The sequence below is a fragment of the Patiria miniata genome, unplaced genomic scaffold (assembly GCF_015706575.1).
Source record: "Patiria miniata isolate m_02_andy unplaced genomic scaffold, ASM1570657v1 HiC_scaffold_1, whole genome shotgun sequence".
In the NCBI taxonomy this organism is placed as follows: Eukaryota; Metazoa; Echinodermata; class Asteroidea; order Valvatida; family Asterinidae; genus Patiria; species Patiria miniata.
In genome coordinates, this window is record NW_024037047.1 from 30,277,518 (window position 1) to 30,304,738 (window position 27,221).

General features: G+C 39.6%; 3 protein-coding genes across 3 annotated transcripts in view; 1 reads left to right on the plus strand and 2 right to left on the minus strand.

Annotated features, from left to right (window-relative positions):
• Window positions 1-12,244, minus strand: part of LOC119728396 (paxillin-like) — a 38,598-nt gene extending 26,354 nt beyond the window's left edge. Inside the window, exon 1 of the mRNA XM_038200623.1 lies at window positions 12,126-12,244. Coding sequence (XP_038056551.1) covers window positions 12,126-12,138 — 13 coding nt within the window. The 5' untranslated portion in view covers window positions 12,139-12,244. The remainder of the gene's footprint in view (window positions 1-12,125) is intronic.
• A 2,737-nt stretch (window positions 12,245-14,981) lies between these two features.
• Window positions 14,982-20,721, minus strand: LOC119728405 (NIF3-like protein 1). Its single transcript, XM_038200635.1, has 5 exons — window positions 19,942-20,721; window positions 18,789-18,948; window positions 17,397-17,505; window positions 16,079-16,217; window positions 14,982-15,388 (listed from the first exon to the last, which is right to left on the minus strand). Exons 1-5 carry the CDS (start codon window positions 20,633-20,635, stop codon window positions 15,120-15,122), a joined length of 1,371 nt encoding a protein of 456 aa, XP_038056563.1. The 5' UTR covers window positions 20,636-20,721; the 3' UTR covers window positions 14,982-15,119.
• A 929-nt stretch (window positions 20,722-21,650) lies between these two features.
• On the plus strand, window positions 21,651-26,112 carry LOC119728413 (NAD-dependent protein lipoamidase sirtuin-4, mitochondrial-like). Its single transcript, XM_038200647.1, has 3 exons — window positions 21,651-22,539; window positions 23,255-23,455; window positions 24,463-26,112. The coding sequence occupies exons 1-3, from the start codon at window positions 21,838-21,840 to the stop codon at window positions 24,613-24,615; spliced, it is 1,056 nt and encodes a 351-aa protein (XP_038056575.1). The 5' UTR covers window positions 21,651-21,837; the 3' UTR covers window positions 24,616-26,112.
• Window positions 26,113-27,221: the final 1,109 nt, after the last annotated feature.

Consider the following 27,221-nt stretch of genomic DNA (forward strand, 5'->3'; position numbering starts at 1 on the left):
GATGGGCTTCAGTTTGAGTATTTCAAGGGGTGATCATCTTCGGATGGAAATTTCCCCCAAAAGTCATCCGATTACCCCCAAAATATTGAAAAGAAAATGAAAGATGATAAAATAAGCTTTAATTTGAGTTGTGTCTCGAACGCCTTGGAGAGTTGTGAGTATTTTTCCTGAATTTCTGTAGTGGGGGCATTTATCGTTGGGGTCTATGGCAGTTTATTTACTGGTCTGGAACCCTGAGTGGGGTATAGACAAATCCTGGGGCCATTTTCTGCGTTGGCACCAGGTTCACGGGAGTCACGCTCAGGTAGTACACGTGCACTCCGAGCTCCTTTGACCAATCGGGTTATCAAAATGCATGCGCACCTTGTCTTTAAGAATGCATGCGGCATGCGTGCGGACGTCGTTCCACCCAAGAATGGCTTCGAATTTTGTTCGCTGGATAAGTCTATACAGGTACAGTATAATTTATAAGTTTTATTTCAGCACTGCATGAGTAATGTACAGCCATTGTGAAATTGGAAAGAAGTTAAACTCTTACACCCTGAAACTTTAATTTAAATACACAAATGTAGATCTTTTGTCTGCAAGCAATGCCACTGATGACAAGTCTAAATGTCAATCGGTTAACATCCCTATCAGCAGCACAGATGTCTGACAACAGAAACTATTTTGTGGAAGGAGGAAAACTATTTTAACGAGCTTCAAGTTCTTTCCTGTACATTGTGGTTAACATGGCCAGCAAAGAAAAAACTGTCAAGATGTCATCACATTGTGAAGTTGATAGGGATATTGATATTGGGACAAACAGAAGTATTCATTCAATCAGATAATGGAGTGGAAGTATCTGAAACATGAAGAAGGCCATTAAAAGTGGAGAATTTGTTTCTCCGACCCAGGTGAGCTGAATATGATTTCCAGTTTCTGTTTCTCCAGAAAAGGAGGAAAACAATACAATTTCCATAAAGGGGGAACTTTAATTATTGGAAAGGTAACTTGGAACTGCAGTATTAAACTGTCACATTTTCCTTCTCTGGTTACAAGTGCTATAAAATAAAACACTACATATGTGAAATCCCTCCACTATATTCTTGACTACCAAAAAGTTCTAATGTGTACATTGACACAATTTTGGGTATTTCTTTTGGGGCCTTTTTTTTATGCTAATGCAAATTTGCATATTCATGAGCAAAAATGTAATGTCATTTAGGCGGAAACCTCTATAGTTACGGCTATTTCAGCACAAAAAGTTACCAGAAGTTTTGATATTTCTCTGTTGTAAATTTTCTTTTCTTTGGTGATTTGTTGTTGTATCAGTACAACAACGTATGTTCTTTTCTCACAAACTTTTTCAATGAGCAGATTTTGGGGTTCACATTTGAACAGAAAACCCCTAAACTGAACAGTGTCTTCCAGAAATGACATCACAGCAACAGCGCCCTCAGTTGTCCGGAAAAGCATGGACAATTTTAAATGTTTAAAGAAGTGCACTGTTGAATAAAATTAACCAAAACGGGATGTCAAATAGTTTTCATTCTTAAGAGGAGTAGAAAGTAGCACAAAATGTGTTCCTAAGAAAATTCATTTCATGGACACTTTGGAATGTACAACATTTGCTTTTGCTGTAATTTTCAGAAATGGATGGATTTGAGTGGTTACTATTTTAAAGCAAATATTGTTACACTGACTTGTTTGAAGTTTTGTGTTCGTAGATGCTGGAAAAACCAAGAAAAACAATCATGTTCCCGTAGTCTGGTTCCCTGACCCAAATTAAGATGAAACGGACCAATATATAGACCTCAGGGAATTGTAAGGTCAGGGAAACAGTCTAGCTGGCTTGTACCTGTTTTTCGGTGTGTATTTGATTGCAAAAAACTGCAGACAAACTAAATACAAAAAACGGTATGGTAAATTGGGGGCAGTCTTGGAAAAAGCCAATTTTTAAATGCTGGTCAGCCGACCAGCATTGCAAATTGATAAAAAAAAACCCACTTTTCTTGAAAATGACAGCACACCAGGTGCCATGATTTTACTGGATGCTTTAGACTGTCATTCACTAACAGTCCAGTAAGGTATTTCATAATATTAATAATTTGGTAGTTTTGTCTTTTTGATGTTTGCAAATGTTGTATATCTTTCCCTTTAATGGTTGACATTTTTCACCACTGAATACGTACGGATCTCATCCCCCGGCCAGAACCTACAACAACAGGCTTTTTCCTGTACCGCCACAAACGGTTTGTCCTTGTATTTTCTACACCAACAGCTGCTGATGACTTCAATATTATTTCGGGGCGCAGAAAGGAAGAACCTCTTGAAAATATACAACATTTTGCGGGTTGACATGCAGTAATCTGGTTCCTGACCACGGACCAACACTTCCTTCCTCTCTTCCGAAACTGAAGACCGAAAACCTCTGGAAAATTCAGCACGGAAGCTTACCAAGTTCCCTTCTACTTTTTCAAATCTAGAACTAATGTGTTCTGCACAAAGTGAGGCAATTTAAAGTTGGTTTGTGGTGATCAACAGGATCCAACTAATATCTTGTATATGATGGAATTTTGCATTGGGAAATCTGAAACCCCAACCCTTCAAAATCCAAATTTGCATGGTTTTTTTTCTGTTGGAATCTGTTGGGAATGAGTACTGCATTAGTAAACTGATTATGCTTTACATGGGGTCAGGCTACCACCATAACCAGAGTCCAACTGTTTGGGTGTTACAGTAAGTTACCATGGTGTGGATTTTGCAAGAATGAGGAAGGTTCCTAGTAAATCACTGAAGGGGTTAGGGTTAATGTATGGTTTGGCCTTTCACTGTCTGTAATTCTGCCTTGATATGAAGGAGAAAATCAGTGTCTGAAACTGGACATGGAATTGTGAGGGTGTAGGTAACAGAGTCAGACACGAGAAGTTTGACAAGATGGAAAGGCATCACCTTTCATATTTGCTTCACCACAAACGCGTGTTACAATCAAGTTGCCTACATGTACATGTACAAGTAGGCAAGGTTCCAGGAATATGATTGAATGAAAGTACAATGTAACTGCCATTATGGCTCACTTGCTCAAAATGTGAATTTGGTGATTACGGAAAAGAAATGTTGCTCTGAACTGAATGGTATCTTTCACTTTCAGTTGTGAACCTAGTTTTTTTTTTTTTTATAAACAAACATTATCCAATTAAAATAATTAAAATCAGTGGTCTCTCTCTGCTCTTATCAATAGGTCAACTATGTATTTTAAAGGGAAAATACAACTTTTGCAAACATCAAAAAATAAAACTACCCAATTATTTTGAAATACCTTGCTGGACTGTTAGTGAATGACAGTCTAAAGCATCCTGTAAAATCATGGCACCTGGTATACTGTCATTTTCAAGAAAAGTGGTATTTTCATATCAATTTCCAATGCTGGTCGGCTGACCAGCGTTGGAAAAAAAACTGGCTCTTTTTCAAATACTGGCCCCGATTGACCATATTTAGTTAGTCCGCATTTGTTTTCAATCAATTACACACCTATGAACGGGTACAAGCCAGCTAGACTGGTTCCCTGACCTTACAATTCCCCAACGTCTATAAATTGCTCCATTTCATCTTAAAAGGAGTCGGGGAACCAGACTACAGGAAAAATTATTGTTTGTCTTGCTTTTTATAGCATCTACGAACCCAAAACGTCAAAGAAGTCAGTGTAACAATATTTGCTATATATTACCAACCCCCCAAATCCATCCATTTCTGAAAATTACAGCAAAAGCAAATGATGTATAATAGTGATCTAATGTATAAAAAAAAATGTAAAAAATCAATGATTACACTGTATATTTACACCAATGTACACGTATGTAATGCTATACAGAGTATTAATTAAACAAAATATTATGTACAGTAATTAAAGGGAATGTACATCATTGGTTTTTGCTGTAATTTTCAGAAAGGAACTATTTGAGGGGTTAGTATAATAGATCAAATATTGTTACACTGACATGGAGCACTAGGAGTTTGAAGGTTTGTGTTCGAAAATGCTGGGGAAAAAACAAGAAAAACAAAAATGTTCAAGTAGTCTGGTTCCCTGACTCCACTAAATATAAAATGGATCAATTTATAGATGCCGGAAACTTGTAAGGTAATGGAACCAGTCTAGCCGGCCTGCACCCGTTCATGAACATGTAACTAATACCAAACAAAATTTGGACTGAAAGAAAAATGGTTAATTTGGAGCAGTAGTTGAAAAATAGTTAGGTTTTTCCAACGGTGGTCGGCCGACCACCGTTGGAATTTTTTTTACAAAAATACCATTTTCTTGAAAATGACTTCACACCAGGTGCCATAATTTTACAGGATGCTTTAGACTGCCATTTACCAACATCCTAGTAAGGTATTTCGTAAAAACTTGGTAGTTTTATTTTTTCGATGTTTGCAAATGTTGTTTATTCCCTTTAATTAAACAATATATAATGTACAGTAATTACGTGTAACTCAAGCTGACCAGACTACCGGTACATTGTAGGTGTACTGTACATGACAAAAAGTTTTTGTTACTTCTGCTGGCGTACAGTGTATATGTACCACTGATAGCCCAGCGATATGTCGCCTGCAGCGTGGCCTGATTTAGGGACCAATTCCATTTATTAAGCGATTTTAATCTCGTGAACTATTTGCCCATTGTCGGTCATAATAGCCCCAGCACAATGCAAACTTTATACAACAGTGTGCAAGGTTTAGGTCATGTTTACATCACGTCTGAAGGGTGTAAGATCTATTGTGCTGCTAACGTGGGGCGACAAATTTGCCTTATTCTCACACACAGGCCTATATTGTACACTAGAAATGTGTCATGTGACATGGGGACGTAAGATTGCCGGTTTGACTAATAATTGTCCAATTTATGGAGTGTTTTCTGCATGTGATCAATTTGTTTGCTAAAGAGGTTGTGGAATGCTGAAAGTCGTTTTGTTTTTTATATTTCTTTATTGTAGAGTAGACCCATATACCGGTATTCAAAATGACAAAGTCCCATTCTTTTGTTATGTGCGTTTACATGTTTATAAAACTGAAATTCATCGAGTAATTTGTTGGTCGGCGAGCGCATAATTGAATCAACAGTCGTCGGGTTCTTCGTAAAATGAGAAAAATCGTGACGTAATAAACAGGACTCGTTCATACTACGCTGCATCGGGAGTCCTGTTTATTACGTCACGATTTACTATGTTTTGTTTGCTGCCCCCAACGACAACTGTTACACAAATTGCACGTTCGGGTCGAAACAGGACCTGAAAAACAGCTCTCAAAAGTACCTTTTGTACTCATTTTATGACAGACACAATAGTCGTTTTTATTTCAGCACACCTTAGGCTACATATACCCGAAAAAATGACGGAAATGTCTTCGAGCATTCCACAACCTCTCTAAATGTCCAGTTGCTGAATTGTGTGTCATGTTTTCTTTCTAATTGTTTCCAATTTACAAAAATAAAACAGTTACCCCTAACCAACCCTGCTTCAAATAGTTTGTAAAAACCTAAATAAATATGTTTACATGTACCGGTACTTCATTTCTAAATAGAAGAGTTTTTGGGACTTCAGTTACAGAGCTCGTATCAGGGGCTTGCGACACCATCACGGTGTCTTTATCAATTGGCGTTGTTGAGGCCCTCACGTGAACCATTCGTCACAAAATCTGTGAGGCAGCAGAAATCAGCAGGCACTGTCGCCATATGAACAGAGTTGTAGGGCACGCACTGGCCCAAGTGTTCAACCGTCTCCTGTCGTGTGACCAAGCTTGGCCACGTGACGGGTCACGTGAGGGCCTCAACAACGCCAGTTGATAAAGACACCATGATGGTGTTGCAAGCTCCTGATATGAGCTCTGGTACAACTCTATTTACTTTTAAATTAAAAAATAGCTTGAAGTACATTTTAATGCGACTTATGACAAATTACAAAGACCTGTGTACCATATGCGTAACAGGGACACTTATAAATTGTCACCTTTTTGGACCCCAAATTTATATAATTTCCCTATTAGTATATTACAGTATGCACGTTAAAATTACTTGGTATTGAACAATGTACTTTTACAGACTGTGTGCATACCTGTTCGTAATCCTGCGGTTCAGACCTATTTGACACATTGTTAGGTTTGACTGACAGTTTTGTGCCAACACCCAGCATGTCTGGCACAGCGGTCCATTGTCAGAGACCACAGGGCGACACTTCAATACTCAATCTCAGCCCTGTCTCGGGACCCACACTTAACAGAGGGATTGGCATGAGACCAGTTTGGGACAAGACGTCATCACTGTGGGTTCCTGTCAACTCAACAATAGCACAAAGATCCAATCCTCTGGACAAGCGTCTACTTTCCGTTACTAATTTACAGAGTTGCAGAAGATTGACAGTGTATCACTGTCTGAATTAACATGAATGGCGTTGGAGATCAAGGAATAGACCTGTACATTTGTGTAGTTCACAAATTTCAAAGTTTGGTATTTTTGGCTCAGTAAACATGTAAAACTGCAAACAGTGATACTCATAATCAAATGGAATAAATGAGTGTAGTGTTATCCCAGGTACTTCTCACATACTACCGGTATGTACATGTACAGTTGATAATAATGTTTGCAATAAATTAAACAGTACTTTACAATTTTTATGTCAACTGAAATCATAATTTTTGTTTAATTTAGCCATTAGCACCTGTACTACATTGTACCGGTATGTACTGAAGAATCAATAAAACTGCCTGAAAAAAAAGTTACTGTGGACCATACACATACAGGGTGTGTCAAAAAAAGTGGAACCCAAACCCCAAAAATTATATTTCATATTTAATAAAATAAGCACCACCAAAAATAATAATGACTGGAAAGCCAATTTCATAAGCTTCTTTTGATTGAAAAAATTACTGAAATTGATCGATCCGTTCAAAAAATATCACCATTTAAACAGAATGACTCTAAAACCCGTCTCGTCCAAAAAATGCGATTTCAACAGTCGTCGTCACAATTCTCTTCAAACATCGCCAGCGATGAAATCTTAGTTTACACAGTAAATGTTAACAATATGCAACAAAGTCCTTTTGAAGGCCTGTCTTTAAAGTAGTATATTTTATAAATCATATTGTTTGCCTAACCAGGGTTGTTAATCAAAATATTGTGTGCAAAGTTGGTGACAGTTGTTGAAACAAGTATTCTGTGTCATTTTCTTTGTTGTTCCAAACAGTCAAAACACACAATAAATTGATTTTGTGGACGAGACAGGTTTTAGGATCATTGCGTTTAAATGGTGGTATTCTTTGAACTGATTGAGCAATTTCAGTAATTTTTTCATGTAAAAGTAGCTTTTGAAATTGGCTTTCCAGTCATTATTATTTTTGGTGCTACATATTTTTTTAAATATGAAATACATTTTTGGGGGTTTGGGTTCCGCTTTTTTTGACTCACCCTGTACCATTTCTCAACAGCTTGGTGCATTGAGAAATTATGAAAAGAGATTATTACAACTAAACCAGGGAGAAATGTGGAGTCATCAAGCTGATGCTTTTGTCTGATACTGTGTCCTGAAGAGTTGAGGTACTACTTGCAAGTTCTTTATGGAAAAGTATGCATGCAAGCTTGCGTTGACTTTGAAATCAACACATCATGTCAGACAAAAAGTCAAAACAATTTGCGGTTTATCCAACTTGCAAGAAGACAAGAAGATGTACTTGAACGTGTACATGCACAAGACCTCAGCCACATGCACAAGCTTCAAGGCAAGACAAATAAACTACCTGTACAGGGTGGTTAAAAAAAAGGACACCCACATTTGACAGGAATTTTCACCTATTTTTAAAAATTATTTTAAACTGTCGATTAGTAGCTATTAAAGTACTGGCCTTTAAGCAAATGTGACGAAAAAATCGTTGCATTTGCACATTTTGTCGTTGAGCTATGCTAATTTGAACATTTTATGTGCGAAACCTGTTTGTCCACGGAGGTATACATTCCCTTTGCTTTCAGACTGAACTCAGCTATCGGAGCTTTATTTGAAAGGGCATGACATTTGATTGTTAAGTAATATGTAATGTATGCAACAATGAACTTAAGCCGACAGCTCATTGAGTAGATGATCTTAACAGTTAACACTGATTTGAATAATTGGACAGCTTCAATAAAAGTTACCAGGGCAAAATATATTTTGGTGGGAAGGTTTTTTAATTTTTACGAACTACGAAAACTTCCAATTTACATTGAATAACCCGTGGACAAGACTGAGTTTTGGTGACTTTTGAATTCAAATTAGCATAATATCACTATTTTTGCGACTTTTACTAAGCTTTTCTCACCATACATGGTTGAAGGACTATACTTTACTACTGTGTGACCAAAATATTTAAAATAAGTTCATTAAGTAAGTAAAAATTGCTGTCAAAAGTGGGTGTCCTTTTTTTTTAACCACCCTGTATGCAGTATTGTGGGAACTCTAACACATGCAAGGCAAATCTTTCTCTCGTATGCAAACCGAAAGAAATACTCGTAACTGATTTCTGTTTAATCGATGAGCCAAGTCCACCAGTGCTTAGGAATACATACCTAGAACGCATACAGGTATCGGTATATATATATATATTTTTAACAATTGTGTGTGCAAAATAAAAAAAATAAAAAATAATACATGACTGTGATTTTTTATGAGATTATCCCATATTTCAAAACTAACTCCATTTTTGATAAACACTCTGTACTAACTCTCCTGTAGTTAGACCATTCAAAGCACCTCAAAATCTGGGTGCTGGCAAATTGGAGGAAAAAAAATGCTGGACCTTTTGAAATCCTCCAGAGTTTATTGTTACTGCACTACCACACCTTTCAATTCCTTTTGAAAGGTATTGAAAGGCAACTTACTAAATTTGCCCAGAGTTGCTTCACCTTCCGAAACCTTTCGAAAAGTTTCAAAGTTCCAGCACTATTTCACCTTTCAAAACCCTTTTAGTCAGGCAAATTTAAAATGTTTTGAAAGGTCTGATAATTCTCTTTGCCAACTGCACTGGGCATAGCAGGGCTAATGGAAGACATGTTTCACTCATGAATAGGTATACAAACCTTATCATACATAGTGACAATGCAACCATTGTACATGTACATGTAGGTCTTTATCTGAATACGCAAATTTCATGCAAAATAAAATCTCTTCTGTTTTATGTTATCATAAGGACACAATTTATCATGTCATTGTATAGAAGCTACAGGGCTGAAAGCAAGTTCTGCAATTTTCAGTATAGACCTTATGCATTAGGGCGGAGTTAGAGGGCAATGGTAAAATTGTATCGCTAGGTTACATGTAGGTACCGGTACATACCGTATTTTAACCTTTTGTGCATAGCCCTAATCCTCCAAAATCCTCCTGGCGGTTTTGGAGGCTTGAGGCAGAACGGCAAGAAATGTCTGTTGATTTTGGAGGATGCATTGTGTCGAGTTGGTAGGGTGTATTGTCTCTGTTCAGTCACACATTATTGAACCCTACATTAAGCTGGACATCATCCGCACTGCTTCTGAATGTCATCAGCACTGCCTCAACTCATTAACACTTTTTTTTATAACAGTGATTGTTGGAGGATTTTGAATGATTAACCCCAACCCCCTGGGCCCTCTGGCTAGGATGCAACCTCAATCCTGCAAAATCCTCCAATTAGGCCTACCACCCAGATAAAATTGGATTCAACCTCAATCCTCCAAAATCATCCGTTATTTTCTTGAATTTAGTCTGTGGAGGGAGACCACTGCCTCGATCCTCCAAAATCCTCTGCCAATTACTGCTGTGGTTTGAGGCAGTGCGAATGGCGTTTAGAGGCAGTGCGAATGGCGTTTAGAAGCAGTGCGGATGAAATAGGAGAAAAACACAGGGCTGATTTATGCATGGCTGAACATAACCAATGCAGGATATGGCCTACTGCTTTGACATAATGCATCCTCCACAAAAAAAGCGATACATCTTTGCCATTCATCCTCAATCCTCTAAAATCATCCAAAACCGGCAGGAAGATTTTGGAGGATTGAGGAGGGTTAGGGTTAAGGCAATGGTCACCTCTCCACTGAACAAATTTTAAAAAATAACGGATGATTTTGGAGGATTGAGGCTGAATCGAATTTTTACTTGGTGGCAATTGGAGGATTTTACAGGATGGTTCCTAGCCAAAAATGCCTTGATAAATGAAAGTAACAAAAAATACCCTCCGAGACACCAGCAATGCATAAGGTCTATATGATCAATTATAATGCGCCCTTACCTTTTGCCTCGCCCTCAATCTTAATTAATAATGGAACAAGATTCAAAATGTTACCCAGACCCTTTACAATTCTCACAAAATGCCGTTCTGATGCTGATAACATATATTTACCTTGGCTGACTTCATGAAGCCAGGAATAGCTTTCGTCTGTTTTGGTAAAAGCATTGGTGTACATTTTCAATTTGTTGTCAAGTTTTCCTTCTTATATACCAGGTACCGCTAGGTGACACTTCTTTCAAATTTATATAAACAAAATTTATAAAAAACAAATTTGGAACTAAGAAAAAGTTTGACTTTGTTAAAGGTAAAGTACATCATCTGAGTGTAATTTGTGTATTTACATGTATGTTCGTCTCAACAAAAGTGCTCAAAATCTAAAGAAGGGTGCTGAACAACTAACCTGATGAAGTTTTAGCTCAGTGAATGCTGTGTTTATTCCGAGAAAACAATATTCTAGGATCTCCATTTGAAATCAAAAGTTGCCGAGTTCTCATTCAGTCGATGGCAGCTACGCACAATGATGTGCCCTGTGCCAAAAGCCCATACTGTGTCATACGGCGTGGGGAACAGATCACTACACGAAACAGTCGTTGACTCAGCGCGACTTGTTTTTGTTTAATAGTGACGTCACACACGCGCTCAACAATCAGTCAAGAAATGGATGGCACAACTCAGTAAATTTAATTGTGAGCGGTAAGTTTATCAGAATATTATGTTCTTTTTTTTCAAAATTTCCACTTGTTGGGAACAATTTAAGGGGTCTTATACTAGAATGTCATGAATGTGCATCCATCCAGGGTAAATTTTTATTCTCTTTACCACTTTTTGGGGGCCTTTTGTCCTCCATAGCTCTACTGAGTTTAGCGTTGGAACTTCAGTACCCTCCGTACAATACAAACGCTCCACCGAATCGGCATACTTTGACACACGGTATGCATTTTTGTACAGTATACCCTAGGGGAGAAAAGGCCCCAAAAAACTAACTGTTTTTCTCATTTGTCATGTTTGTATTCTCTTTAGCAGTTTTTTGGGGTCTTTTCTCCGCTCGGAGTGCGCCGCGGGGGGTACGTACTTGCACTTGTACGCATGCGCATACTATCGTTCCGCTCTACACCATACCCCCCGCGGCGCGCTCCGAGCGATCGAACCGAAAATGACTGCGATCATTCTGCGCGCGTGCTCGTTTCAAGTGTTAGGTTGGCTCAGTGCGGAAAGGGCATATTTTTCATCATTTTTGCCGAAAACAGACAGAATCCACCGATGTTTGTTGGGTGCACATAACATGAGTATGTCATGAGGTATTGTTCGAAGTTTAGGGGCAATCTGTGCAGCGGTTCTGTGGGAAATGTCTCTGTTTTGATGGACGTTTTTGTACTTAATTGGTGTTTTGTGCTGCAAACAATTTTGCGGAGTTCTGTGTCTATGAGGCTCCGCTCACGCGGAGCATCATAGTTCTAGGAGTAGGGTGGGATAAAAGAGGTGAAATTCGGACAATTTTGGAGAGGCCGTTTTTTTAGGGTCTCTTGCTACCACATGGAAACGAACAGGTTATTCCTCCAGCGCTACATGTGAATGAATATGAGCATGTCAGCTGGAGTTACTCAAGCTAGTTACACTTGAAGTTGAATTAATTTTTATTTAATCAAGTGATCCGGAACTGTCGCACTGACTGTATCGTGTTTTGGTGTTTGTGCATTTTCGGCAATGCAATGAAAACGGAACCAATCCCAACATTGTCATGACATTTGCATCATTCATGTGCATGATCATGTGTCAGGAAGTACACAAACGTAACACAATCATCACTGATCATGAGGAGGCAAACTTGGAACAAATTTGGAAGTACAATCGTACTTACTTACCTAAATCATCCATTCTCGGGTGTCTTCCTTCTTCAAGATATCAGCTACAAACACGTGTCTCTCTTCCAGCTTCTACTCGGGTAACGGTGAGTAACGGGAGATGTATTTCTTCAGAGAAACTTCAGAAAGAGATTTATTTCACGGGTTTCTGCGTTTAGTCACGCACTCAAATTACATTTGTGTATTCGGTATGGTACCTGAACCCGCAATGGGTTTTATTTAGCTTTTTTATCAATCGGAACAAGCACCAGACGAAGCAATTACTTCGGAAACAGGTGGATCACGTGACAGCCACCACAAACCATAACTATGTTTGTTGTTTAAGATACCAAACTTCTATGTATTTATTTATTTTCATTTAAACCAGTCGAAATTGCTTACCTCATGCATTGAGGACAACGGAGCTCAGTTCAGTTTCTTTATATTTATTTAATTGAGACGTTTATTGAAGATATTACTGTAATTTACTGTAATTTAATTAAGGAGAAACAATATTTGGATGCGTGTGGCCGTTCCAAATGTGGGCATGGCATATTAGACTCGTGCAAGTCCACTCATCAGCTTCATTCTTAAATTACACGTAAAACAACAGGTGGCGCTCTTCTATAAAATAAAGTACCATTCATATAAACATAAAAACAATTGCCATTTTCGAGTTTCATCCTGAAAAATAGATTCCTTTTCTGAATTGCCATTTTTCTTCAGCAATACAAAAAAAAAATCACTTTTGAAATGAGACATCGACCAAAATGCACATCTGAAGAAATCCTGAATGACTTAAAGCGCATGCATGATTCATGGCATTTGCAAAACAAATCAAAACTGTAAACTAACACAAAACCTTATCATTTCCCAATGTTCCCTGTTGCCTGCCCTTTTCTGTATGCTGAAGATAATTAACTAAACACAAAACTTCATTTTCCAACCTCTATTTCTTAAGTTTCCAGTTAAGGATTGTATCCAACCTCGGGGGTGGATCTAGCTTCCAGGAAAATAGGGGGGGGGGGGGGGGGTTGATATAAAGGAGGGCAGGTGGGGGGTTGAGTCTATAGAGGGGTCGGGCATGCCCCATAATTTTGAAATCTATGATGCTTTATCCTGCATTCCAAGGCAATTTCAGAGTAAATTTAGGAACTTCAGCATTTCATTTATTATTTTTGGCCCCATGCTAGTTTCATAGCATTAGTCAGCGCCTGAAAGGGGGGGGGGGGGGGAACCCCACCCCCTCAACCCCCCCCCCCTCACCCCCCCCCCACCCCTTAGGACCGCTAATGAACCTTTTGTCAAAAAAATAAACCTGTACGTCTTTCCTTTGTTACTGCACGTTTCCTGTTAATGTTTGTGATGTGAGTTGTAATGAGGAAATGAACAGATTATTTCCAAAACGCGATATTTCCATTTGAAACAAAAAAAATAATTTTTTTTTTTACATCTTTATCAAATTTTAAAGAATATAACCAAGTAACCAACAAAACAGCTGTTTCTAAACTTCATATTTTGCTTTATTGTCTTCTTAAATTGTGTTTAACTGCATGAAACCATCCAAACTGACTTTGGGCAGCCAAGAGATAGCCGGATTCTAAAAGGGAACAAAATGGCGTTTATTAAGTTTTGAGATAAAAACTCTTCGAATTTGCCTGATTACAACTCTGCTGCCATTGCTCAAACTCTATTTCAATTACCATAAACACGTTTGATTTGGTAGATGTTAGGTTAAACAGTTTAAACAAATTTTGACAACTCTTTACAAAAGTTGAGCCAATAGATTATTGCTGATGATTCAAAAATGTGAAAAATACAACTTCCTTGGCTGTGATAAAATACTACAGTGCTTTTTATGCTGTATAAATTATATAGGTTTACAGGCATTCTTGATTCTTTGTAAATATAAAGTTAAAGGTGAATATAAAGTTAAAGGTACACAGGATCATTTGCTTTTTTTCTTCACCTATTTCGTTTGAAGCAACAAAAATGCTAAAAAATCTCAAGAAGGGTGCATAACAACTAACTTGACGTTTCAGCTCAGTGGATACATTTTGAGAAAAAACCCTGAAAACATATGCACAATTTTTGGGGTCTCTTAACCCCTTTACGCCGGTATTGTTCAGCCACCGACGGCTGCACTTTGATTGGAATGTGTACATGCAGGCATTCAGCCGTTGTCTTTGAATGAATGTGGCTATGCAGCAGGAACGCAGCTATAGCAGTCCCCAGGCTTATCAGCATTCATAGAGGTGCGTATGTAGCCATCACCTGGCGTCAAGCGCTAAACTGATTCCATTGCTAACCGCACATAAAGAACTGTGCCTGCAGGCACACTTTTTTTAAATCGCCTTTAATTATTGTTTTCTTCCGGATGACGACCATTTCAGGTGGAATAATTTCACAGGATATTTGGTACCAGTCCTATCTTCACTTTGAGCAAGGATTTTCTCGTTAAATTGGTAGGTACATTTCTGGGTAATTGCGTTCGTTCCTACATGTATGTGTCTTTAACCCTTACCTTCCCAAATCCTCGAAAATCCTTTTTTTCAAAATGGAGGATTTTGCAGGATTGAGGCTATATGGTAAAAATGTGTGGATGATTTTCGAGGATGCACTGTGTCAAGGTCTTGGGCCGGACCTTGTGTTGTTTATGCTCAGCCGTGCATAAGTTTGGGCCTAGATTATACTTGAAATCCCCCGCACTGCTCCAGGATGTCACTGGGTCTGCCTCAACATATTGACAGTGATTGCTGGAAGATTTTGCAGGATTGAGGCAATGGTCACCCCTCCAATGCCAATGATGATTTTGCAGGATTGAGGCTGTATGCCATTTTGACATGGAGGCAGTTGGAGGATTTTGCAGGATTGAGGTTGCATCCTAGCAAAAATGCCTAGGGAGTAAGGGTTAATATATTGTCCTTTTGTTGAATATTTTTGAAAATTTGGATTGGATTTTGGTTAATAAACATGAAATGCTTAATAGGAAATATGAATAGACCAATGAGGCTTTCACACCACATTCAGTGGATCAGCATCGACCTCCGAAACAATGACATTCACTGTCCCATTCAGCATGTCACCCAGTTTGGCCTTGAGGACCCGAAGATATCCACGTTCCGTGTTGCTGTGGTTGCAGAGGATTACACTGGTCCCCCTGGCCACGGCAGCCAGGATGTCATGATGTGACATCTCCCCTGTGAGGTACACGTCGGCTGGTACCCCGGCCAGGACACTGGCCCCTGAACCAGCACAAATGGCGACAGTCTTGACTTCAGAGTCTGAATCATCACAAAGAAAAGTGATACAAACTATTAAAGGGTCATTAAGTGAATTTTTCTTTAGAACATATTTCATGCAGCTTTCTGCTCCTCGTAAATTTACGAAAAATGTATGACATCCCTTTTTGGTTATTGAAAAGTGCACTTTTTTAAATATTTAAAATTGTTCATGTTTTTCAGGACAACCGAGAGCGACGTTGCTGCGATGTCATTTCAGGAAGACACTGTTCAGTTTAGGGGCTTTCTGTTCAAATTGTAAACGCAAAAATTTCCTTATTGAAAATATTTTCGACAAAAGTTAGCTCATTAGCTTACTGCCATGCACTGATACAACAACAAATTATCAAAGAAAAGAAAATTTATCACAGTGAAATATCCAAAATTCTGGCAACTTTGGTGCTGAAATAGCTGTTACATTGAGGTTTCTGCCTGAAATGACATCAAAATGTTGCTCGTGAGTAATTAAATTCGCTTTAGCATAAAAACCAATAAAGCACCAAAATACCCCTTAAATGGCAAAAGGAAAATCGAAAATAGGGTTAAATGGGACACAAAGGTGCATTTCCAAGGATTGCATTAAAAATAATTTCATTGCATCAGCCCATTAAACAAAGTTTTGACCAAGTTCAAACTATTAACAAAGGACAATAAATTACTGGCTTATTAAAAAAAAAATGTTTTGGATCATACCTTGTGTTTTCTGGCTTCCCAATGCTAACTGCACATGTTGCAGCCCAAGATGGTTCTTGACACGTTGTACCGCTGTTGCTATGGAAACTGGAGATTTTAGCTTACATATCCTTCCAGTGCCAGTGCCTGGTGTTGGAAGCTGGAAAAAAAAATTATCACTAAATTTCATAGTAAAATTATAAGGATATTGTAAAATAGACAAAATTGCGGGTAACGCCATGTGGAAAGAAAGCTCTTCTTGGAAGAAGTGTGATTCTGAAAAGAACCGGTTGGTTGAGTGTAGAACTCGACGTTTCGGACAGTGTGCTCTGTTCGTCTTCAGGAGGCTGAGGACGGACAGAGCACACGTCGAGTTCTACACTCAACCAACCGGTTCTTTTCAGAATCACACTTCTTCCAAGAAGAAATTTCTTTCCACATGGTGCTACCCCGCAATTTTGTCTATTTTATGTCATCCGCCGTGCAAAGCTTCAAGTCATATAATAGGATATTGTAAATCAAAATGGATCACTATCAGATACTGACTCCTTGGAATTTTTCCTTAACTTTTCCAATCCACTAAATTTAAACACTGCGTGTGGAGTAACTAAGTGGCATATTCTTTGTGCTTAGAATGATTTTTGTTGCATTGGCCCTGTGTCAAGTAAAGTAGGCAGCAGAAGCAGAATTTGAAACATACTTGTAATCCATACTTTTCCAGTTCAGGAAGTTGTAATGTCTGTGAAATGTTCATTGTTTTTTTTATAACAAAAAACATATAATAAATCTCCTCTGAATTTTAAGGACAAATCTACCTTAAAAAAAAACCAGATTTGCTCTAAAATGCACCAGAAAGCTTCTAAAGTTTAACATTTTTCGGGGCCCTAAAGCGGGCCCTGACCCCACGCCATGGCTTCGCAAGTTGTTGATGAATCACAACAAAATTTCCCCCAAATTCTCACTCTCAGCTCTTACTCAAAGTTGGCAGCCCTGCAAGACGCATCTTGAACAAAGAGAAATGACAGAAGTGGGACATGAACCTGTAACCTCCAAAAACAAACTACTGGCACTCTACCAATTGAACATGAGCCAATGTTGGCCTTCTCCACTTTTATCAATATCTTACATTTTGTGGGATAATAGTATTTACCAGAAAACTCTGGAAACACCAAAAGAAAAACCACCCTGGGAATACACTGGAAAAAACCTGAAATCAACAGGAAAACAGAGGTTGATGTGTGGTGATTTCCAGTTGATTTCTGGTGGTTTTCCTGTTGATTTCCAGCGTTTTCGGGTAAATAGTTATGCCGATTTCGTGGGCAATTTTTGAAGCACTCACTTTTTCCAGCTTTGTGATTTGGACTGTCTTCTTAATCTCCGGAGATGATTCCATACTTTCCATGATGGACAGCAGACCTTGTTCATTGCAACAATGTACCACCTGAAGCCTGTAAATGAAGAAAACGGATTATCACACTCGTACTCGAGTATCAAAATACTCGGGACTCAAATTCACAGTACCCGTACTCAGGAAGCGAAAAACTTGGACTTAAGTATTCGATATTGTACTTGATCATGATAGCACTTGTACTCGATTATAAGGATTCAGGGAAAAATCTATTCAGCTGTGTTGGTCTTTCGTACTCAAAGGTCCAAGTATTCATACTTATCATTGAAGGTCGAAGCTCGGAGATCCAAGTACTCGTACTCGAAGGTCTAAGTACTTATACTTCTGTTCGAAGGTCCAAGTACTCGTACTTGTACTCAAAGGTCCAAGTACTCTCACTTGTACTCGGAGGTCCAAGTACGAGTACTCGTACTCGAAGGTCTAAGTGCTAGTACTTCTATTCGAAGGTCCAAGTACTTGTACTCAAAGGTCTAAGTACTCTCACTTGTACTCGGAGGTCCAAGTACGAGTACTCGTACTCGAAGGTCTAAGTGCTAGTACTTCTATTCGAAGGTCCAAGTACTTGTACTCGAATGTCCAAGTACTCCTACTTGTACTCGGAAGTCCAAGTACTTGTACTCAAAGATCCAAGTACTCGTACTCGAAGGTCCAAGTAGTCCTACTTGTACTTGAAGGTCAAAGTACTCGTACTTGTACTCGGAGGTCCAAATACTTGTATTCCAAGGTCCAAGTACATGTACTCGTACATTTTGTACTTGTACTCGAAGGTGCAAGTACTCAAACTCAAAGGTCCAAGTACTCGTACTTGTACTCGAAGGTGCAAGTACTCGTACTCGAAGGTCCAAGTACTCGTACTTGTACTCACAGGTCCATGTACTTGTACTCGCAGGTCCAAGTACTTGTACTCGCAGGTCCAAGTACTCGTACTTGTACTAGAAGGTCCAAGTACTCGTACTCGAAGGTCCAAGTACTCGTACTCGAAGGTCCAAGTACTCGTACTCATGTACTCGGAGGTCCAAGTACTCGTACTCGGAGGTCCAGTTACTCGGACTCGGCTTTGCAAAACTTGTACTTTAAGGGTCCAAGTACTTGGACTCTGATACCTGAACTCATTCCCAAAAGTCAAAGTACTCAGACTTAAGTGATAGGCCTACTCGATACCTTAGTACTCGGCAGTACTTGATACTCGGATAAGAGTACTCACCTACATTGTACAACACTGTCAATTTGCAAGTCCAGTCACAAGTTACAGGGAATGAACAATAACGGACGGACCTGTATAGACTCGAACCAAAACACTGCAAAGGCATTTTGGAAATTTACCCATTCTCAGTTGGTGTACTTGAGACTTGGGAGACAGATGTACCCAAACCAAGTGGAAGCAACAGACTGCTTGTATCAGGCACCACATACTCTATCCTGTGAGTCCATCCACTGTCTGAAGGCTTCTGTGATGTCTTCATGGGTTCCACATTGCAAGGACCTGGGTGAAAGATAATATCCAAAAAAAAAAGCGAAAAAAAGAAGGCAATGTTACAAAATGTACATAAATGGTTAACACTGCAGGAAATCTAGAAATTGGCTTGTGAGGATGGCTTTTACGTTCGATTCAGAGAAGACGAACTTTGATAGAAAAGATAATTTCATTTTCTGCTGATTTTGGAACACGAGTTATTTAAAGTTATGACCTTTATTACACACACACACACACAATTACTGCTATCAACCATGGCAGCTACCAGCTCCTAGCCTAATTCCAATAGTGGTAATATGTATCAATCTCTGTTAAAGTTTAATAGTATAAGTTTAATATTTGGAAGACCTAATGCATGTAGAGTGCAAAGTTCAATAGGTTTTTGTTTTCAAAGAGTTTTCTTCAAGAATTTGTTGCCTGGGGAAAATCTGTATCTGTCAGCAGAGCACAGCATTGGACCAGTAACTGGGGCTCTAGAACTCCTTTAAAAAAAAATTGTGTCTTTGGTCAGTTGTACTTCGACCGACCAAAGATAAATTAAAAAAAAAAGGAGTTTTAACATGTCTAACTTCTAGCGCCCCAGTTACTAGGTCGGCACAATTGCAGAATACCCCACCAGTGACCACTCATCTATCCCACCTCGCTGGCTACGCGGATACAGATCGAGTCACACTTGACTGTTTATCCACAATACACGTGCACTTCCCACTATATCCACGTAGCCATGCCAGGGGAGCTTCTTTGGACTTAAGACTTTTTCCTAGCTCCTTCGAACGCATAGCCATTGAATTTTAGGGGGTGATCTTTGAGTGGCGGGGTATTCTGCAATTAATTACTCCACTGGGTCTACAGCACTATAAACTTGTCTAGTCCGAGTAGGAGATGGCAGTGCTTTTGCTTGGACCCTACTATCACCAGACCATGTCCGAATGTTAAAAAGGCAATAAGTTGGGTCCAAGTTACTCGGACTAAAACTTGTCTACTGTTTCCCTGGATCCATACCTAGCCCTTCTGCCAACCAGTCATTGACCCCACCCTTGACGGCATCATAACAAGTGTGAGGGGAGTATATTGCAATTCTCTTCTCAATAGCTCGGACGATGATCCTTTCCTTCGTGTTTCTCATGGTCAACCTCTTCAAAGGGGCAAATATCGGGGGATGATACGCCAAGATGAAGTCTGATTTCTGGTCGATGGCCTCCGTCAAAACCTCCTCTGTTAAATCATTGGTCAGGAACATTGTCTTGACATGATGCGGTGGCGTGGGCTCCACAAGCAACCCGACATTGTCCCAGCTTTCGGCGAGAGAGGTTGGTGCGAACTTGTCGAGGGCACACAGCACGTCTTTCAGATCCATGCCTTTAAGTTTAAGTTTTGACAATTTGCTGCTGGATCTAATTATGCTGAGTGAGGTTGAAATCCTCTGCTGAAATTCGCTTTGCAGGTACGGCAGTTTCACAAAACTCCCACTTGTCAATTTCTGTTGCGAGCAGCTGTTCCTTGTTCTATTATGGTATAATCTAGCAACAGCACAGAAAGCGCTAGCAGACGACAAATTCAACAAGTTGAAGCTGCTGTCTTTGCTGCTGAAGCTCAACTTTGAAATGCTGGAGTTGGAAATGGAAAGACGACCTCTGACATGTCTGAAGTATCTAAAGAACGACCGAAGCCCTACTCTTTGCGTGTGACAACTCATGAGTGTTATTTCAGCAACATTAATTGTTTTTCTCAAACATGGCTCAAGCCAGCATGATCAGTCAGTCAGTCAGCGGCAAAAGATCAGCACGCTTAATTTCAGCCTTAATTTCACGCTTGCACGGCACCGGCGTGAAGTCAAACTGGATGATGATGCCTAGCGGCGATATCCAGTCAACTTTCTGAGATTCTGATTTCTGAGCAGCACTTGTTCAAGCATGCACTTTTGTTTGGCGAAAAATACCGAAACAATTATACTTAAGGGCGCCCTCAATAGTCCAACTGTAAAGTTGCATAAGAATGATTGAGCAGCTGATGGTGATTTTGACAATCTTGATATGATTCCCTTCTTTACTAGTTTTAGCAGACGTGAAGTACAGAAGAAATTCCCCTGTAGGTATGTAGAAGAGGCAATACGAAAGGAAAAAAGGGAGAGTCTCGTTAAAATCGTGGAGACATGTCGGGTACGGGTATGAATGTCATTGTTGGCGTTTTTCAGCCGTGATTCATTTGCAGATCACAAGTTACAATCCAGGCAGTTTATGCACAAACCTATGGGGGCATCATATCGACAGTGAACCAGCTACACTACAGTCCAGTATTTTCCCAAAATTAACCATATTAACTGATCGTCGAATCACATATTAATACAAAAAATATAAGACATATAATTTGTAAATTAAAGTTAGTTTGATTTTTCTAAACTTCAGCAGTTCAAAAACTTGAACTTGAAGAAATAATCTGAAAGTTTTAACTGATTCACAATCCCATGGCATAGGGTTTTTTGTGCACAATTTGCCTGGTACGTTTGCTTGTCTTCCATACCCAAGATGCATTGTGAATATCGAAATGGTTTTAATCGCTTTGTTGTGTGCTAGTTATGCTGTTTTTTGTCAACTGCTCTACTTTATATTCCCATTTATAATTCATAATAATAATATTCTTTTTTATTTCCTCCGTTCTGTGAAACAGGATTTGCCAGATTTATGCATCCTGGGCGTTATGGTTAGATTGCAAAGGGCGTAGACATCATAAATTCCAGTCGTTTGTGACCAGCATGAGCAGCAAAACTAAAATAAAAACTGAAAACTGAAATTTTGTTCAGCAACAAGTAAGCAACAAGCAACATGTCCCAGTCCGATATCAGATAAATGAACTCTTTCCATTTAGGTCTAACTAATTTGTAAGACCCAAATTACAATAATGTCTCCTTCTTTGGTTTCAAGAAGCCTTTGCCTGAGGAATTCTTCCCTTTTCAAATCTTTATGCTCAAATTCATTGCCTGAGGTGCCTTGTAAGCACAGACTGTATTCCAGCATTAGATCAGGAACACAGGTGGAACACCTGTCCACACAACCTCAGATACTTCAGCCAGATGCCAAGAATGGTTTGGCCGAAGATTTAACATTTGTTCCCAACAGTTCTGCGGTCAGTAAAACTGCACTAGAGAAACTACAAGATTTTGTTTCTGCCTCTAAGAAATTGTTTGTTTTGACTGGAGCCGGGATGTCAACTGAGTCCGGAATTCCCGATTATCGGTCCGAGGGAGTAGGGCTGTACGCCCGGAGCAACAATCGACCAATCACGTACCAGGATTTCCTCAGGAGTCCCTCACGGAGGAGACGCTACTGGGCCAGGAACTTCGTTGGCTGGCCTCGGTTCAGCTCCGTCCTGCCCAATGCGAGTCACTGGACGTTTGCCGAATGGGAACGGGCCGGCAAAGTGCACTGGCTCGTCACGCAGAACGTCGACGCGCTTCACACCAAAGCGCAGAGTCGGAGGGTGATTGAGCTGCACGGCTGCTCGGCGCGGATCGTTTGTTTGTCGTGTGCACAGAAGACAACACGAGATGAACTGCAGCAACGCATGAGGGACGTGAACCCACAGTTTAATTCAGAATCTCAGGTAACAAGGGAGTTAACGTATGCATTAACCCTAACCGAACCCAGCCCATCAAAGCCCAACAGCAGGTTTTGTTTAAATCTGTTGGGATAGGTACAGTACCCCTAAACTGATGGTCTTTTACATTGTGTGTACACAATTTCCCATGTGGGTGTTGGAATTTGCCAGAATAGGTACGGTTCCTAGTCAATTATGCTGGGGAGTTAGGGTTAATGCATTTATGTACGTATGCATTTTGTACCCTATAGCCCACAGTTGTATCGAGTAAGCTCAAGACACCACAATTTAATCATTGCTTCCATAACTGCAAGGTTTTTACAAACCTTACATATAGACCAATATAAGTTACTGCGGCAGACAAATTTTGTCAATGTTTTGTCAAACTCTAAACTCTTCCTGTCACAAAAATGTTCAGCCCATTCTAAAGTTGAAAGAAACTGACTGGAGTGGAGATTAAAATTGTGACCTTTCGGATTTCCGTTCCAGTGCTCTACCAACTGAGCTATCCAGCCCTATGTTGATGGTCTTCCAATTTGTCATTGTGTTTGTTCAGGGGGCACTAGTCAGAAGCCATAAACCCGCATATGCCATTTAGGCAGGGATCACGCCCAATGTCACGACGCTAGCAGCATACTGCAAACCTGGGGAATAGCAACTGTTTGAGATAATTTCATATTTACCCTGTCTGGGCCGGTCTGGTCAATTCTTCCCATCCCAGGCAATAGCTCCTGATGGTGATGTCATTCTCTCAGACGAGGCGGTGGCAGGATTCACCGTTCCTTCCTGCAGTCAGTGTCGGGGCATGCTCAAGCCCGATCTAGTCTTCTTTGGGGACAATGTGCCGGGAGACATCAGGACATCAGCCTATGATCGCTTGCAGGAGTCAGATGCTGTTCTAGTGGCAGGATCTTCTCTGGAGGTCAGTAACTTGATCTGAACCATGACAGTAATAATAATAATGTAACGCTTATACGGCACTTTCCATCAAAGGTACAAATGTAGGGCTCAAAGTGCTTCACAATTATCACCTCTGTTTATCAGGCCATGAGACTATTTTTCGCCAACCAAGATCGGCGCAATCCAGTCTCTACCTTCACAGATACGATTTTCTTGGGTGGAGAGAGGCAATTGTTGTAAATGTTCTTGCCCAAGAACACAAACACCATGTTCTCTGTCAGGGTCGAACCCACATACATATACCATGGCACATGGATCGAGTGTCGTAACCAACTCAGAGAGAAAATTGCAGGAAGCTTGCTTTCAATCCTAACTTTAGAATGTCCAAGTCACTTCGCTTAATCGCAGGTCAGTCACCAGTGATATCATGTTCAAATGAGGTATTCACTATTCACTGTTTATCCCCTGTTACCTGTGACCTAACTGGTCATTTTAAGTTGTGATATGACTTGTACATAGGATGTAATAGGCTCTTCCAACATTGAGAAACTCTTTATAGAAAGACCCTCCTTTTTCACAAGACCAATTGTAGAGCAATCACAAGACCAGCTACAAGTAACAGGGCACAAACTGTGACAAAGGAATGCCTTTGTTGCATTTCATTTGAATACATGTAGTTTGCGACTTGAATTGAGACTGGAGGTGTTGTGATGGTCTTGTGTTGGTCTACAACACTGTCCTTTTTAAATTTGGTTTAAAACCATGACCATTTAATTTAAAAACAATCTCCACAACTCTTTCATCTAGGCCAAATTTAAATTTCATCATAATATTGATAAAGATACTTTCTGCTGAAGGAATTTTGGTTCACTTCACAGAGGCAGTAGCAGAAAACGGAGGGAGACTTTGCTAAAAATATCAACACTAATGAAGATCAAGAAGAAAGAGAAAATTCACCTTTAACAAAGTTCCTGTTGCTTTCTCAGAAACGATGTGTGCCTCATCATCTCACTTGTTGACCCACTGCAGGTCTATTCAGGATACCGCTTTGCGCTGGCTGCGAAGGACCAGAACAAACCTCTGGCCATAGTCAACATCGGACCGACGAGAGCAGACAAACTGGCCGTGCTCAAGATTGACGCCAGGATAAGCAGTGTCTTACCAGGCATTCAAGTCACATGATGGAGCTCCACTTTCACTAATCAGTGTCTCAGGGATGATGCATCTTACTGTTTTACCAGTCCTTTGCTACATTGGCGATTCCCAATAAAATAATGGACGATGATTATTAGTTTTTACCTCATTAATCATTTTTATCCCCGTGGCTTTCAAGCCAGATAGGGGGATATTGCGATCGCGTATTCCTTCTGTGAGTCAATGTGTGCGTGCGTGTGTTCCATTTCACTGTACAGTTCAGCCATCAATCTCAACCAAACTTGAAAGGGGTCTGTGGAGAGAAGGCCAATGTCAAAAAAAATCCTTTCCAATATGGATCTTTACGAGGTCTCTGGAGAGCGCAGTTTTAATTTCAATTTACGTGTACAAGTTAACTGTAGTAGCTGCTGAGAATGAAGTCACAGATAATGATGTGAACCTATGAACAGTTTTCGTATCTTAGAAACATTTTGTGGTGAAACTTATCATTGAAGACGGCAGTATTTTAACTACAGGCAATTGCCATAAGTCATGTAGACTTGTCCAAGTTGCCCATATCTGGGATGGATCGTACCAGCTATTGTTCAGATAATCCATTATGGGGCAGTTGCTTTGTATGGGCTCCGTGCACAAGTACCCCTTCAACGGTCAGAAAAGGAGAGTTGGGGGAGACCTAGACTGGTTCCCAGTCTATCCACTGGATATTTCGATTGATCCAAAGTTATTGAGGGCGGGGATTAGTCTGGGAGACCATCGCAAGTTAAATTTGAACGTATTCACGCACTGACGACGCCCATGCGCGAAGATGCTATGGCTTAGCTTTGTGCACATTCAGGATAAAGAAGTCGTGCGTACTTCGCGTGCGAACCAGTCCCGTACACACACGCGGTGTCGCGTCCAAGGGCCTCTCAAAAGTGGTTACAAACGCGCCCTCTTTTGTTAGCACGGAGCCCATAATAGCAGGCACAATGCTTTCGCCGTTGAAGGGGGACTCAACTGAATATCCAAATTTCACGTGGGAGGGAGGGTAGGGGTGGTCGGGGCAATCAGAACATAAAACATGAAACAATTTTTATACCGTACTTTCTGATCTCCATGATAATGTACATGTATTTATTTCACACTTGTTAAGCCCCCACACAACGTGGGTCACATTTCTAGTCTTCATTTCTTATTTTATTTTAAAGCAATTGCTAAAAACTAAGTTTCCAATACACAAGGAATAAAATTCACGAAATTACTTTTTCCATTGCACTGAAAATATTTGGACACTAAACATAGACTGGTGTCAACGTAAGCCCACCAAACAGACTCAACAGTGTGGGGTGGCATCCAGATTTGCTGTGCTGTCTTTTTCTACCTTTCTTAAAATCTTTTGGGAATAAATTGTTAGCTTAAGTTTACACATGGAATAAAAGGTTTTTATTTAACTAATGATATGACAACCTTTTAATTCCAAACTACACAATATGATCAAGATATGTTTTCTGTCATGTCTTTGTCAGATTTATGAGGAAAAATGAAACATTTTGAATGTTAATTCTGTCATTTATGAACAATGTATTACAAGTTAACAATTTTGTATTCTCGGAGTAAAAGTAGTAGTAAAGTCTGTCGCGAGCCAATGTGGCTCATCAGGCTGGTGTTTATCTCCGGTTTCAGTAGCATGAAACGACTGAGAATATGTCTACTCCCCCTGAATGGGATGCTAGTCCATCGCAGGTTACTTCCCAGCTAATGCTGGTACCCATTTATACACCTGGGTGGAGAGGGGCAAGTGGGGGTGAAGTGCCTTGCCCAAGGACACAATATATGACCAGCAGCTGGATTCGAACCCCGGACCCTCTGATCATGAGTCACGAACCCTAACCACTAGACCACATTCTCGGAGTAAACTCCAGACCAAACATTTGAATGACTGAAGGTCCAGAAGTATACAGCACAATATATTTTACAGTAAAACTCACAAAATGTTAATTATTTTCAAAAAAAAATATCTGCGCTGTATATTTCGTTTACCTTTTTGGGATAATAATACATTTCAGAAAAGTGAGGACATTTTTAAGAGTTTCCCCCAAAATACTTATATTTGTTTTTCCAAAATGAATTAATAATAAAAATAAATATATATTAATTTACAATGTCGAGTTCAATTTGTTTTTCTTCGTGGCGTTGTATTGAAGCATATAGGCTTGGGATTATGAATATACAATTATTATGGGATAAAAAGACTGAATTAGGAAATTATCTTCATTGTTTCATATAATATTTTCCTTGTCTAGAAAATTGGAACAATTTTTAATATGGCAATAGTGCAATAAAATAGCACCATTGTTTCTGAAAATATTTTTCATACAGAACTTGTGGGACATTTAAAAAATGACATTCCACACAGTATGCACTTGAGTCTGGAGCTGTAGTTTTACATAAAATATCCCACAAGAATGTTTGACTTTGGACAGTCCACAAAACTACAAAAATCCACAAAAGAAATAATTCTATGACACTGGTACATCTCCAGACGTGCTCACTAAACTCTCTGACAATTTTCCACAAATACTGGAACACTGACCACATTAAGCTAAACTGCATGCAAGTTAAGCCTTGGAATTCTTTAAAAATATCAACCTCTT